Source organism: Dermacentor andersoni, chromosome 9 (genome assembly GCF_023375885.2).
Source record: "Dermacentor andersoni chromosome 9, qqDerAnde1_hic_scaffold, whole genome shotgun sequence".
Lineage (NCBI taxonomy): Eukaryota > Metazoa > Arthropoda > Arachnida > Ixodida > Ixodidae > Dermacentor > Dermacentor andersoni.
Window position 1 is genome coordinate 16,258,470 of NC_092822.1, and position 14,528 is coordinate 16,272,997.

Sequence of the window (14,528 nt, forward strand, 5' to 3'; positions counted from 1 at the left end):
CTCATATGGGACCCCAATATGTTCATTTGGCTGAGTAGAACTTGGGCATGTTGATGGGATTTACTAAACACGGCTTTGGACGGCGTTATGATGGGACATAAAAAAGGAAAGAGACACACAATGCGGCTTGTGCGTGTGTCTGTCTTTCCGTTTGTATATCCCATCTAGCGCCCAAAAACCATGTTAAGTAAATGTCCATATTCAATCATTAGATCTCGGGCTTATGTTTATTATTATTATTATTATTATTATTATTATTATTATTATTATTATTATTATTATTATTATTATTATTATTATTATTATTATTATTGGGAAGTAGGTATCATGTCGGTGCCCCTTTAAGAGGAGACAGTCGAACGAAGCAATTACGCGATCCGCCTGTATCTAACGCCATCATACGACTTAAATCTACTTGCTGGGGGCCAATTTGGTGCATACTTGACATAATTAACGAGCGCGAAAGAAACAGTACAAAAAAAAAAGGTTATGGACACGGAACAACAGCTCGTGCCATGTCGTGCCCTCCCCCCCCCCCCCCCCTTTATTTGTCGTGTTGTGCTTCTTTTGCGCTCGTTAACTTTGTCAACGTCATCGTGTTTATTTCTTCCTCCTCCTTCTCGCTGTGTCTTTAATCTGCGTCCCGTCCCTACGCACTTTCTTCGTCACAACATGACGCCACATGACGGCAGGACGCTGAGCCGCTTAAATCGCAGGGAAGGCGGGGACGAGCGGTAGTCTGTGTACAGCGGACGGTCGGCTAATAGTCGCAGCGTCCTTGACGGTGAAACGCGGGGCCAGGGCTTGAATATCCGCCGAAAAAATGCAAGCGCACGTTCAAGAACTGCGCGATGCCCGCGTCCGTTCAGACTCGACTGTTCAGACTCTCGACTGCCGAGAATAAACACCTGCAAGGTTACTTCCTTCCTTCGCTTACTGCTTAAAAGGCAAAGGCACAAAAGCTCGCAACAGAAAAAAAGCCGCTGTGCAACGTGGCAACAAATACACTCCAAACAAAGTAACTGTAATAAATGTCCACACATTCACATTCTGTAGGCAACCAAGATTCTTTGAGTTAAATAACTCAGTAGCGCTGGCGCGTATGTTTTCGTTCCATTTAGTTTGGTTCCAAAGAACAGAACCGACGTTATCAAAACTTACAGAGGGCATTATGCACATAAGTGAAGCGCCGGATTAATCTCGACCACCAGTAACACACGAGCACATAACACGTGCTTGCGTGCACACATAAATCCATACTCCCGAACTCCGTGCAATGCGGCAACAGCTATGGGTCGCGCGTCGCTCGGCCAGAAAAGAGAACGTGGAGAAAGTGTCCTTCGTTGTCCGCCACTGAACGCACCTCTGCGAGACACCGACTGAATGACAGCTTCTTGACGGAAATACTGGTAGCACACAACGGGCGAGCCGACGTCCCCCCTCGACAACACGCAGTCGACTCTCGTTAGTGGCTGGCACTTCGCTGCACGGCGCGGAGTTGGTGACTATGAAAAAGCGTCTGCCCTAATCCACACTACTATTTCTGTACTATAACACAATTATAACTACCATTTAAATGAAATGCGATTTTGCTAATGCTTATACCTAAGTTAAAACCTTTTTATACTACCGTACCTTTCGTCCCCTATCGAACCACTGCGCCCTTTTGTCCAGTTCCCTGTAGTGGGTGAGCACAATTACTTCAAGAAAAAAAGCAGGAAAGCAAGAATAAGACGGTGGTCTTCGCTATGGGAGAATGCTGCTGACGGTATAAATGTGTGTAGGATAAAGGCAGGCAGGTTAACCAGAACGGAAAGTCTGGTTTGCTGTACTAAACTGGCTTACGGGTATAGAAAGATAAGCAGAGAGAGAGAGAGAGAGAGATAGAGATAGAGAGTCAGAGGGCACAGACACGATCACAGCATGTCGCAATCACCGGACACTGCCACAGCATATAATCACGTGCGAACGCCAATTAAGGCTAAAGCCGTTTTTGTAGGGTTTTTTTTTTTTACCCTTGAAAATCGCAACAGTCCCTTCATTGCCCAGTGTATTCGTCGACTTCGAAACCAGTGCGATGGCTTATGAGGCCGACATTCCGAAATTATCTGTTCCGACAATGAGATCGACGCGAACTAGCACAGTCGCCAGCGATCGTCTCTGTTCGCTACAGCGATTGCAGTGTGGCTCGTTAATACACAAGACACAAGAGGCGAATCAATCGTCAGCTGGGCGAGTTGGTATACATTTTGTGAATCTGGTAACATAACACTAAGCGCGAAGGATGGTAAGGATGGTTTGCGCTTCTTGCCATGCCCACTGTGACCAGCGTGGGTGCGGGCGTATGTCCGAGAAAAAAAATACTTTTTGTACTGCATTAAGAGAATAGGTTGCCATACTGACTCACGAGTACACCGACTCATACCCGTTCGTCACACGTTTTACAGGCGTGAGATAGAGCGTTGGTGAGTGACGAAAGGTGAGAGTGGAGGTGAGTATGAAGGGGAGCGAGTGACCGTTAACTTGAGCGCGAACCAAACCTAGTGACGGTAGTTTGCAGTGGTCGGGAATGTGAACGCGGGTGACATGCCGGTGGCTGTGAGTGGGTGTGAGTATGTATGTGAGTGGGTGACGGTGAATAGGAGCTTGGGGGAGAGTTTAAGTTCGAGTGGAAGGTGCCGATAAGTGAATGTTGGTGCGTGTAAGTGTGTAGGAACGTGAGCAAGAACGTGAATCAGTGCCCATGAGTGTGAGTACACGTAGATGTCAGTCATCATATAGCCCAAAAAATATTTGTGAGTTAGTTTGACCGTCTACACAGTTATTGCGCTGACCCACGACTTACCCAGACATGTGCGGCTAGTCATTGCCGCATCCCACGTAAGAAAAGAATGCAGACACATGTATACGTAGAGCGTAAATCATGTCACATTACGTTGATGCTTCGTACCTTGATGGACTGTTAAGAGGAAGTATTTGATTTGCTTCCTTTCGCATTGCCTGCCGCATCCGTATTGTTCGTATAGTTGATATATATTAATATATATGTACTGGATGCTTTCCCGATAAATAAAATTTCTGCGGAATTCATTTACATTGATAGTCTAAGTTATGCGAGCGCGTTCGCATAAGTAAGATTATGTTGGACTCATTTTCACCGGTAATTGCTTCGCTCAACATAAACTCGTGACGCCCGTAGGTCCTACTGTCTTGGCTCAAAAACTCGTGAATCTTACTGTCGCACGTATTCCACGCGCCTTTTCAACCGTTAGCGTGGCGCCGATGACATTTGCTCGCTTGCCATGCCCCACGCCCGGGTTCAATTCCTCCCAGAGGGTAAAATGTTTTTTCAGTTTCTTTTCTACGTGATTATCGTTTCGCGGCCTTACAGATACCAAGTCAGTCAGGTCATATTGCGTGAGGGTAGGTAAGGAATGGCTATCGCGTGAAATTCATTTACGAGTCAGCGCCTGCTTTGTGCCTTTCACCGTCCTTAGTGCGCTATTGCATACATCAAAGTTGCCTGACTGTTCAGTTTCTGTGGTTCCCGCTTACGCGACGACGCCGTCCGCACTCCTTCGCGCAGGGCAACGGTGGTGCGTCGGCGCCGGTCAGCAAGAGCCTGCTGACCATGGAACAGCGCCAGCAGTACGAGGAGCAGGGCTACCTGGTGGTGCAGGGCCTCATGCCGGCCGGACTGATGGCGCAGGTCAGCCGGATGGACATCGCCCTGGAGCAGAGGCAGAAACTGGACGCCGAGGCACAGGAGAGGCTCGAGAGGACCATGCGCGACCTCCTGTCCCAATACAGGCGCACCTCGCAGGTGACGGGGGCCGCGTTTTACCAGAGTCGCAGATAGGAGAATATAGTGCGACCTCGCAACATCGCAACCCAATGTCGAGCGTAGCTGTTTCTTTCGAGCAGTTGCAACAAGAAGTTCAGTTGCCTGTAATTAAATCATGCGCTTTAAAACGCTGCTCCTATATGATTGTTCCGTTGGAACACTTGCCCGTATATGACGTTTTCTATAGCGGTTGTTAAGGATTTTTTTTACAAAAGCATTAGTTCAGCCACACAAAGTGTACTTCGCCAGGAAGTTCGACGAAATATAAACAACGTGCCTAGCGTATTTCACCGAGGAGACCGGAAAGGATCAACCACGTGCCTCGTACAACGCATGAAAATTGGCAGGAGACGAGTACTCGGCAATTTTATTTTCAAAGCGCGCGATTGACTTTCACACTTGAAACTTTCGACTGGTACACATCAGCACTAGAGTAGCTGCCAGTCCCTCTTAAATACGAAATTTCTGCTGTTTTCGTTCCTTCCAGGAAAACGACGAAAGCTTGTGAGCATTTCATATAACGCCTCTAAACGAGCCGGAAATTAGGGTTCAGCAAATTTCATTCAATTGTTCATTACCATACGCATTTCAAACTTTGCATACGTGCCGCTTCCAAGCATTTCTTCAAAATATAAACTTCGTTAATGATCTAGTTCTTTCTCTTTTTTTCAGCAATCCATGAAAACTGGCATATAATATTTTTGAGCACTTCTAGTTTAATTATTAGCTTCATTGTTAGATCGCTTCTTTCGGCGCGATCGTATATAACCCCCGTTCAGCTCACCGAACTATGCTGGCGTAAAATTTTCGGCGCTCCCGACGTCGTCGGCGTGACATATCCGACTTCGCCTAATGCTCCCTGGCACGCCGGAAGCGCCGGGCTATATCCGTGCTTTTACACTTGGCTCATTCATTGCATTTAGCGTACTAGCGTGCAGCGTAGCGCAAGGGTGCCAAGATGCCGGATAAGATGAAAACGCAGCGTCACCACCAACTGACAGAAACAAGGCATCGGAGGTCACGGATCTATGTAGCTAACTGAGATCACCGTCGGAGAGGTGAACATCTTGTTCGCGAGCCCTGGTCAATCCAAAAGTATGTTCAGCTGCATATACTTTTCTGCGTGAAAGTTCTCGCCGGCTCTATACGGGCGAGCCCCACTATGCTCGCTCGCATTTGCACGACATGGCAGCATTATATAACACGGCTATAGGCGCCAGGAACGCTTCATGATCTATCGGTGGTGTCTGGCGACACCACGCCAGACGTGTTGTCCAAAAACATGGCCGCTAGGACGTCACCTGTAGCTCTATCGCACGCGTAGTACACCAAAGACCAGAAAAAACGAGATTCGTTGTTTCCACCACTGTGGGAAAACCGTCGATATATAGCGGGGTGCGTTGTGGGCACCACCTATTATTGTTCGGCCGTCCAACGGATTACGTTTGCTTGGTCGTCAGCGTTTATATCCGAAAGAGGCTGCGACGAACCAGATTGTCGTTCATTGTCGTTCCTGTGACACGCAAACAGCTGGTTTTCGGCACGAGCGTCTGCAAACGTCTCCGACATCGACAGAGACTCTCACCAGCGCAGGCACTTCACTACTTTCTTGCTGCTGCACTGCTGCACACTAAGAAATAGGTCACTGCGAACGGGCGCGATTTTAGTTTCCTTCCAAGAGACGCGAACACCGAGAGAAAACGACGTCACTGCCATCGTCTGCTTCCGGTTGCCTGCCGTCTGTCGGCGTTCCACTCGGCTGAAGTAGCCGCCACAGCTGAAGGGGCGGAAACTCGGAAAGAGCATGCGCAGTCTACGCTTCCGTGTGCGCACACGTCTGGAACAGCTCTGCCCCCGATGACTGACACTATAGGCCTCCAGCACAATGACACAAGAAAGGGAAGACGGAAGCGTATACCTGGGCGTTGGATCGTCTGGCCGCCCGTAACGACAAACCGGTTGGCACACGCACACGCCAAGCACACGAGCGATTGCCTGTGGGAGAAAAAAAAATCTCAGTTTCTCCAAAAGGGCGAAGCAATGAATGCGATAGCAACATATTAGAATATTACATGAAATATAAGTCTCGTAGCTGTAGTGGCAGCATGAATTGAAGTAAACGTAAGCTGCCCAAGTATAAAAACGAGCTGTTGTGCTATGGGTCGTTTATTTGAACCCTGCCGTGGGAATATTTCATTTATGTTTATTATTTAAAGCAAACGTCTTAGCGAGTTTACCGCCACTTTTCCGTATCGAGTTTGTTTCAACCCTTCTTGCTGGGCCGATCCCGGAGCTAGTGCACAGACGCGCGAATAAAATTACATCATTTTCAGGTTTAACCTATTTTAGCATATCGCACATTCAATATACAAGTCTGAGAGGACTTAAGATAAAACGCATGCGCTGTCGGTGTTTTGTTTCGTGGCGTTTGTTTGTGGGCTGTCATTCTCGAATTTCTGAGGAATTATTTTGTCATGAATGTGAGACCTGATCCGAGCATTAGTGATACAACGGTGTGGCAAAATAACCCGCATGTACCGCATGTCATGTAGCAAGGCATGTGATTTAGCCTAAATACACCTAAAATACCTAAATATATACGGAACCTCACGATGACGACGACGGCAAAAATTCGCTTGCAGTGTGCATACAATTGCTATCGCAATAAAAGGAGCAGAAATCTTATGGTGAATTCTACTGTTAGGTCTGGAGCAGTCGCCCGAATCCTTGGGCGGGCGCTTGGATTTTAACGTGTTAGCCTTAAGGGCCCACGTGTCGCAGAAAATCCAGTGTCGGCGTCCGGCGTCGGCGCCGGGTGTCCCGCGAGCGAAATGTCGCCGTATATATTCTATACGGCACTACAGTTCCTCTTCTATCACTAAATTTGCTCACACCTTGTCTTGCATTCTTTAGAAAGTTACTGCTCGGTATTTTGAGGATGACAGCCCACGAACAAATGTCATGCAACTAAACACCGACAGCGCATGCCTTTTATGTTAAATCATCTCAGACTCAAACATATTAAAAGTGCGAAACAATTAGAGTAGATCGGCCCACGCAAGAGGCCGCATCTCTACCCGAAAGCTCGCCTTCCTGCATAGCGTTCGCCACCAGCATTTCCCGGTAAACATTACTGCTACATAAGCTGCAGTTGCCGGGAAGCGTGAGCATCAGTCAGGCATGTTTGAATGCTATCGCCTTGCACTCTTAAAGGCGAAGCCTAAGCGTCCTCCAAATTTTTTTTGCGAATCCGAATCTACCAGAGATAAAACAGGCCACTCTGCGCCGGAACACAGCGGAAGCCATCACGTGCGCAATCGGTTCCAGAAATGGGGTCCCGCTTTCGCTCGTGGCGTTCACATGGTTAGTGAAGTCGCTGTCCCCGAGCGTGTGTTTTGATTGCGACTTTCGCAAGCATTCGTGTGAACGGTACACCACGGAGGTGACGCTGAATGCGCATCATGGCGATGTCGCACGGCGATGTTTAGAACTGCCGCTCACAGCCGCCGCTGCCGCCAAAACTAAACTCCTCCTGCACCTCCCGACACGCCCTTGAAGTTCTGGCTGAATCTGTAACCCAACGCCTGAGCAAGACAGAACGCTCTGCTGTGAAGCCAGTTGTTCCGAAACTACCAGCACAACACATGAACCCGCTCCAGATCTACCCGTCGAACACGGATTATTCGCTGCGAAGCAAGAAACCGTTTGATCCGGACCTACTAGTAGAATTCAACATTAGCCATTCTCACTAAATCTGTGCAAGTCTGCGGTAGCTAGAGCTGACGTCATGCGACCAGTGACCAAGTTCAGAAAGTCCGTCGTGCTCAAGAAAAGTTTGTGAAATAAATATTTGTCATGCAGCCGCTTGCATTACCCGAACGCTGTATATTAACTGAAACGCACATGAAGTTCAAGTGATGATGAACCAGTTCAAACGACGATGGTTCTTGGTATCAAGCACGGGACCACCGCCGAATCAAAACACAAGCTTTTTGCGTTAATTACCACATGGAAACCTGGCGCTAATGTGAGCGCAGCAGGAGACATGACCGCAAAGCATGTACACATATGGATAAAATTCGTCCTTCTGGCGTCCAACGTCCTTGTGTCTTCTTGGGTCAACCTTTCTGAAGCTAAATCGACATCTGGAAAAAAATTTTGCGTTATTTATTAGTGTCAAATCAGCCTCAAAACGCTACTACTCGACAATTTTCAGAACACTGCACTGAAACCCGGTCGCCGTACATTGGGAACGAACCCGTGGTCTCGCGTATAGAAAACAAACGTCATAGCCCCTAAGCCACACCATTTCACGGGAAACAAAGAGAATAAACAATGGTCGAAAAAGAAGTCTGGGTTTTTACATGACATCCACGATCTGGTTTATAAGGCACGCCGTAGTGAGGGACACGCCATAGTGGATTTTAACTACCTAGGGTTTTTTTAACGTGCACCCACTGTACGGTACACGGGCGTTTTGGTTTTTTTTTCTTTTTTGCATTTCGCTTTCACAGAAATTCGGTCGCCATGGCCGGGATTCGATCCCGCGAGCTCGGGCTTACAGCGCAACGCCAAATCCTCTCAGCAACCACGACGGGGGAACAGTCGTCATTTATACAGTCATTACAGACAACTTATACGACAAATATACAAAAACAATCGCGCTATTGCCCCGTACTCACGGCTTAGCACTATAAAAACGAGGAAGGCCTGCCGGAAAGATCAGCCGCACTATTAGGAAAAGGTGGCGACAGAACAGCCCAGCAACGAGTGGCGTTGTCGCACTTGTACCTTCCTGCGGAGAGCCGTCGAACCGACGGAGAAGCCCTTTGGTCGGGAATTAGAAAGCCCACGATATGGCACGCACATCGTTAGGACGAGATCGTCATGTCCGAGGAATGAATTCCACCGAGGACCGTTCCGCGGTTTACACGGCTTTCGCCATACAGTCGATGCTACTAACCCGAATGTCAACAACACGCGCTGGGAGCCGCCTATCCTCCGCAGTATTAGGTCATGCTCAAACAGCGCTAAAGGCGAACACAAAGAGAAGAAACAAGATGGCATTGTCTCTTCGCGTTCCTCTTTGATGCTGTTTTATGATGTTGCCCCAGCGACTCGCTCAGTTTGCCTTACTTTCTCACTATTAGAACTTACTCTCTCGACCGCTTAACCTCTCCGAGCAGTTGGTCGAAGCGCCGTTCTTTTAATAGTCATCTTGTAATCTTCATCGTTAACCTGAGTCGCCATTTGGGCGATTTCGCGATCTACACGACTATACATACGCGACGGCGACGAGCGACGCTGTCTCTTGTTCTCGATGTCTCGTTCTAGTCACTCGATCGCTCGGTTATGATTTGTCATAATCCGTCGCTAGCCTCCCGGAAACGCCTCGAGCGACTCGCCAATGGGACATCTGTTGACTGAGCTTCCACTAGGTCGCCGCTCCTTCGTGTCTTGTGGCGGAACGCAAGTCCCCCCTTCGGTCGGCGCAGCTCGGGGCGTGCGTTCCCGTCGTCGCTGCCGCATCTTGTGCAACTCCAGACGAAATATACTAACAAATGCTGTTTCCGTGGGTTTATTTCACGAATGAAAAGTTTCAAAACATTTTCAATTCGGCGCCCCAGGAAGCGCTAGATTCCGTGTGGTTAGAGTCGTACAAGGCGAAGCGTTCTGGCTGCGACGTGCGGACGTTCGATCCCCGTTTGAGACACAGCCGCAAGAAACAGGTTGTACAATAACTGTCCGCGATGTTTCACGTACTCGCGGGCAAGTTGTAGCGGATAGTACAAGCCCACAGTTATGAGAGAAGTTTACTCACAAAAAGCGCCGATGCGCACGGCCAAGAACCATATCGTGCTGCCTCCTCGTCGCATCGCCTGCAGCCGTCGCTCGCATACTGGTTTTGCCGGCGAGCAACCAAAGCGATCCTTGTGGCGTCGCTCGGCTGAAATAAGGTTTATGCTTTAATACGTATCCAAGCCTCCAATGATATTAAAATTTTGCTTTTCACCCCCCCCCCCCCTCCCCGAAAAAGAAAGAGTTTCTCGGAGCTAATGCAGATCTTTAGTCTCCCTCTTTATTTACGGATATGCAGGTTGTGGACTGGGTGGAACAGTTCTGCGGCGCCAAGGTCCTCTCCCTCGGCGCCATGTACGTCAGCGTACCACCAGGTGAGAAAGGCTAGTCTCCTCTCCCACCTCCGTTGACATTGTAGAAATGGATGGTTAGCGCTTGGGTGGGAAGAGGGCGCATCGATGCGAGCGGAGATAAGCGACGCGACGCGGTATTAAAACGACGGAAGAAAAAGTCACTTCCCTTCTTCAACGTCCTCCGTGGATTCGTAGGCATCAGATGGGGAGGCACGACATCATCATTAATACGTGCGCACTACACACCCGTCAGGCAAAAGATTGCATATACTCTGCTCCACCCCTCCGTGGCCTGTCCCGCAGCTCAGAATAAACCCTTCAGCGACTCTTAGCCAGAAGCCTCCGTGTATGTTTAGGTGTTCTGATGCATAATACAACATGTGCAGCCAACAAAATCTACACTTTCAATTCCGCATGGCTACAGAGCCATAACGCTACAGCGTTTGTAGCAGAGTGAATTAAAGAAGAAAAAAACTTTCGTTCGTATATGAATTGTATGTCGCTGTCGCAGTTTACCAGCGCATAGAAGCTGCAGTACTTTCTGTAGCATGGTACCTAAGCCTGCTTATTCGCTAGATGATGCTATCAGGAACACTTGAGCCAAATGCTATTCACCTACCTGTGTCACAAAGCCAATACCTTTAGCTCGAAAGTCCACCTTCTCTTTACTTTAACTACCTAAAATTACCGCCATGTTCTGCGCCCATTAGCAGATAAACACGAAGGCTACTGACCGGGTTTCTTTAGACGTCACAAGTAAGCGGTGCCTGCGGCAGAGGCAAAAAAACTATGAAACGTGATAGCAAATGGCTAGGCCGCCATTCCCTACTCACTGGTTGCACCACCAAAATGCAAAAACAGTATGGGCTCCGAGACCGAGAGACGCGACAAAAAACGAAGGTCTCGCCTTTTCTCTTGCCAGCGACCCTCTTCTCCGTTACACATTGCTATATTTACAATAAAGTTTCTAACATGTGCTGAAGGACACTTTACGCTGACATTCTTTAACCACTTCAGAAGAACATCCCGACCACTTTTTTGTGCATTTTCTTTCCATTTGGTAACAAGCATTTCAAATCTCTCCGACTCGTTTTTGATTGCGTGCGTGCGCTTAACTGCAATCGTCGTCCACACTGCAATGCTAGTTTTACGGTCGCTTCGAAATTCAACAGCCAGAACAAATCCGAGCTACCACGTGATCTGGTGGTAGTGGTTGTTGTGATGATGATGACGATGTAATAAGAGCATTCCTGTACGTTTCCCGCGTGCTTATAAATTATCCTACCATATTGCATGCGTTCGGCATGACGTAATTTACCCGGCCCTCACACGTATATCATATCCGTGCTTGCCACAGCAAGCGGCGCCGGGCAACTGGCGCTGCACCAGAATGCCAACTTCCTGCCGTTCCCGGAAGAGGAGGAGCGCGTGGTGTCGGTGTGGACGGCCATCGACTGCCCTGGCGTCAACTCCCTGTTCGCCGTGCCCGGCTCCCACAAGGGTCCCGCCCTGCAACACAGCGTCGAAGACGTGCGTACACCCCTCGCCGCCGGCTATCTTCCTTGCTTGGTTTTCTCTCTCTTCCACAACGGTATAGCGGCTAAAAGGGCACTTCCTTCCGAGTTCACCGCGTATCTCGCAGGTATCGTCACCTTGTTGGCCGCCATCCCGTTTTTGTTGCAGAAGGAGTTGACGGGATTAACGGACCTCACCAACCGACATGTTCATTATCGTCGGGTGTGCTAGAAACGTGGTGCGGACAAAGCATCGCAAAAAATACTCTCCGTGTACGCTGCCGTTCACCCAGGATTTGGTCTCGAATCCACGATGCGTGAGCCATGGTGCCGTAATCATCATCGTCGTAACGTCATCGTCGCACCGTCGTCACCGTCATCGCCGTTACCATCGTCTTCGTGCCGTTTTAAGCTATGATCGCCGAGTGACGCTAAACAATTCTTTTAAACAGCCGCTGTCACCCACTCGGAGATAAGGCTAATGAGGAAAGAATTCAGAAAGGAAGATCACTACAGGTTATGACCTCTGTGCCCATGATTTGTAACAATTTACTCCATTTTGTATTCTCTTCGTAATTCGTACAGAAGCCATCGCGTCATCGCTTCCGCGGGTATCAGCCAATCTTCGCGACGTACGGTAAGAATAGAAGAACGTAAAACAGTCAGGCTCCCGGCAGAAAATTAAGATAGCGCCACAAGGTGGCGTTGCCAGGCGTGGTAACTTTGCAATATAGAGACATTGGTTTTAAAGAAGACAAAATAATGTAAACATCGGCAAGATTCCAGTCTACGATCGATGTAGGGAAACCTGATTATAGCTGAAGCCGGATAGGTTACTCTTTGTAGCCGCCCTCTTTTGAAAGGAAACATCTTTAAAGGTTTCCATCGTCGCTGTATCAACAACGCATCTTTACGACAACGCAGGGCGTCATAATCGACCCCATGTTCGAGGACGTCGGTGCTGTGGCCGTGGACGCGCGGCCCGGCGACGCGGTGTTCATCCACCCGAGGCTCGTACACGGAACGGCTCCCAACCGATCCAGCGCTCATCGCAAGGTATACCCGATTTTTCGTCAATAAATGGGCCAGACATATAGACGAATCTTGGAGCTAAACCTTTAGCTCGGCCTTGACTAATCTTCGCGTGGGCGTTGTATTTCATGGTGCGTTTTGTTTGATACCTTGTTTTGACGCAGTATACTTGCATATACTTCATCCATGACAAACCGGAATTGCCCGTTGTCTGTGCGGATGCCGGACAAAAACATCGATTCTTTAGGCAGTGCAGCATTGTCGCCATGTTTCGCCATTCCGGCAAAATATAAAGCGCTGCGTTCTTTTTTTTTTTTTTTGTGTGTGTGTGTGTGTGTGTGTGTGTGTGTGTGTGTGTGTGTGTGTGTGTGTGTGTGTGTGTGTGTGTGTGTGTGTGTGTGTGTGTGTGTGTGTGCGTTACACTAACACCTTCACAAACTTTTCTGCTCCTTCTATTTTCGCAGGAAATGATTTCGCACTACGCCCACTGCAACGTCCGGTATATTGACAAGCCATCGTCCAACAAGGTTGTCACCTGCTATCCCTATTACGCTCCGAACATTTCACTGTATAACTTCCCCGTTGAACCTATTACACTGCCGTTTACACTAAACACTGAGGGCAACGTAGCAATGACAACAAAGTAAGCAAGGTTAACATAGTAAGTATTTTGGAACAATGCATGTCTACCATATAAAGTGCGAGAGTAATACAAGCAAATGCAGTATATACTACACGAATAAGAACTAAAATTTCTCAAAATAAGGACGAAAGACAAGGAAACGTAAGTTAATCAGAGTGCAACATGAAAAGCACATACATTCACAAAGACATTGAAAAGTTAGTGCAGAATAACTATGGTTATAGTATATGTTCAGAGCAGCGCAGCTGTAGCTATGCGTGTTGTCAAATATTTCTTGACATCCTTCTTGAATGTCAGTTTTGTGCGGCAGGTTTTAATTTGAGATGGTAATTCGTTCCAGTGCTTAATACCCCTAAATATATAGAATATTTCGTAATTACTGTTCACTCGAGGAAATTAGAAATCGCTTTTTAATGAACATCTTACATCTTATGGAAAGAAAAAAAGGGGGGGGAGTGCAAAAATATGAACTGTATATAAAAACATTTCGTGGTTGAGTATACGGTATATCAGTAAAGTCAATTTGTGCTGGAGAATGTAACATAAGGGGATAAGGGGTAGTATGTTTAAATAACGGCCAACTAGTACTGCTTGCGTCATCGATCGAGAGAAATAAATCATGCTCACAACGTGATTTTATAAATGTGGCAGATGTAGCATGTGCGCGGAATATGTGCTTTTTTACCCAAACATGTGAAGTATTATAATTGTCACTGTATACATGCGCCATAAAGGGAAGTTATGTGTTGCGGGAAATGGGAGCGATTAAAATTAGAACGCTTAATCCAGAAGCAATTTTATTTGGAATCATATCACCGTGCAAGTTAAACTTAAGGTGGCGTTCTAATAGGACGCCAAGAAGCACACTATACTACAGGTGAAGGAGAAAGAACATGAATTTGTAAAATAAGTGGTGGTGCAGGGGGAATGAGATGCTTATGTGCACGTATGAAAAAACAATTGAGCTCTATAAGGGTTCATATGTGAAGTTTGTTACCTCCGCACCACGAAGACGAATTGCTTAGGTCTGATTTTAGTAGGCTTCTTACTGTATTTAACCATTCACTCTTGGTAAAATATAGTGGTATCATCAGCGTATGCTCTAGATGAAGTACTAGTTAAACATTGAGAGAGGTGATTAATGTACACGATGACTAACAGATGGCCAAAAACGAGCCTTGTGGGAGCTTTTCGTGACGTGTTTATTACGTCAGAGCGAATCACGGACATCCTGAATCACGTTATTCAGACCGCGACATGCGGTCTGAATAACGTAAAATGACAGCGCGTGTTCAAGAGACTATTTCGCTAGGCTAGACGTCTCGCATAACGTAGCATCAGCA

At 47.6% G+C, this 14,528-nt stretch overlaps 1 protein-coding gene across 2 annotated transcripts in view; it reads left to right on the forward strand.

The window, feature by feature from the left end:
* The window catches only part of LOC126527096 (phytanoyl-CoA dioxygenase, peroxisomal-like), a 52,228-nt gene that overhangs the window by 35,963 nt on the left and 1,737 nt on the right, over nucleotides 1-14,528 (forward strand). For both annotated transcript variants that reach the window (XM_050174821.3, XM_055068552.2), the window contains exons 3-7: nucleotides 3,587-3,823; nucleotides 9,942-10,017; nucleotides 11,354-11,526; nucleotides 12,435-12,566; nucleotides 13,007-13,069. In XM_050174821.3, the coding sequence (XP_050030778.1) occupies nucleotides 3,587-3,823; nucleotides 9,942-10,017; nucleotides 11,354-11,526; nucleotides 12,435-12,566; nucleotides 13,007-13,069 (681 nt within the window). The remainder of the gene's footprint in view (nucleotides 1-3,586; nucleotides 3,824-9,941; nucleotides 10,018-11,353; nucleotides 11,527-12,434; nucleotides 12,567-13,006; nucleotides 13,070-14,528) is intronic.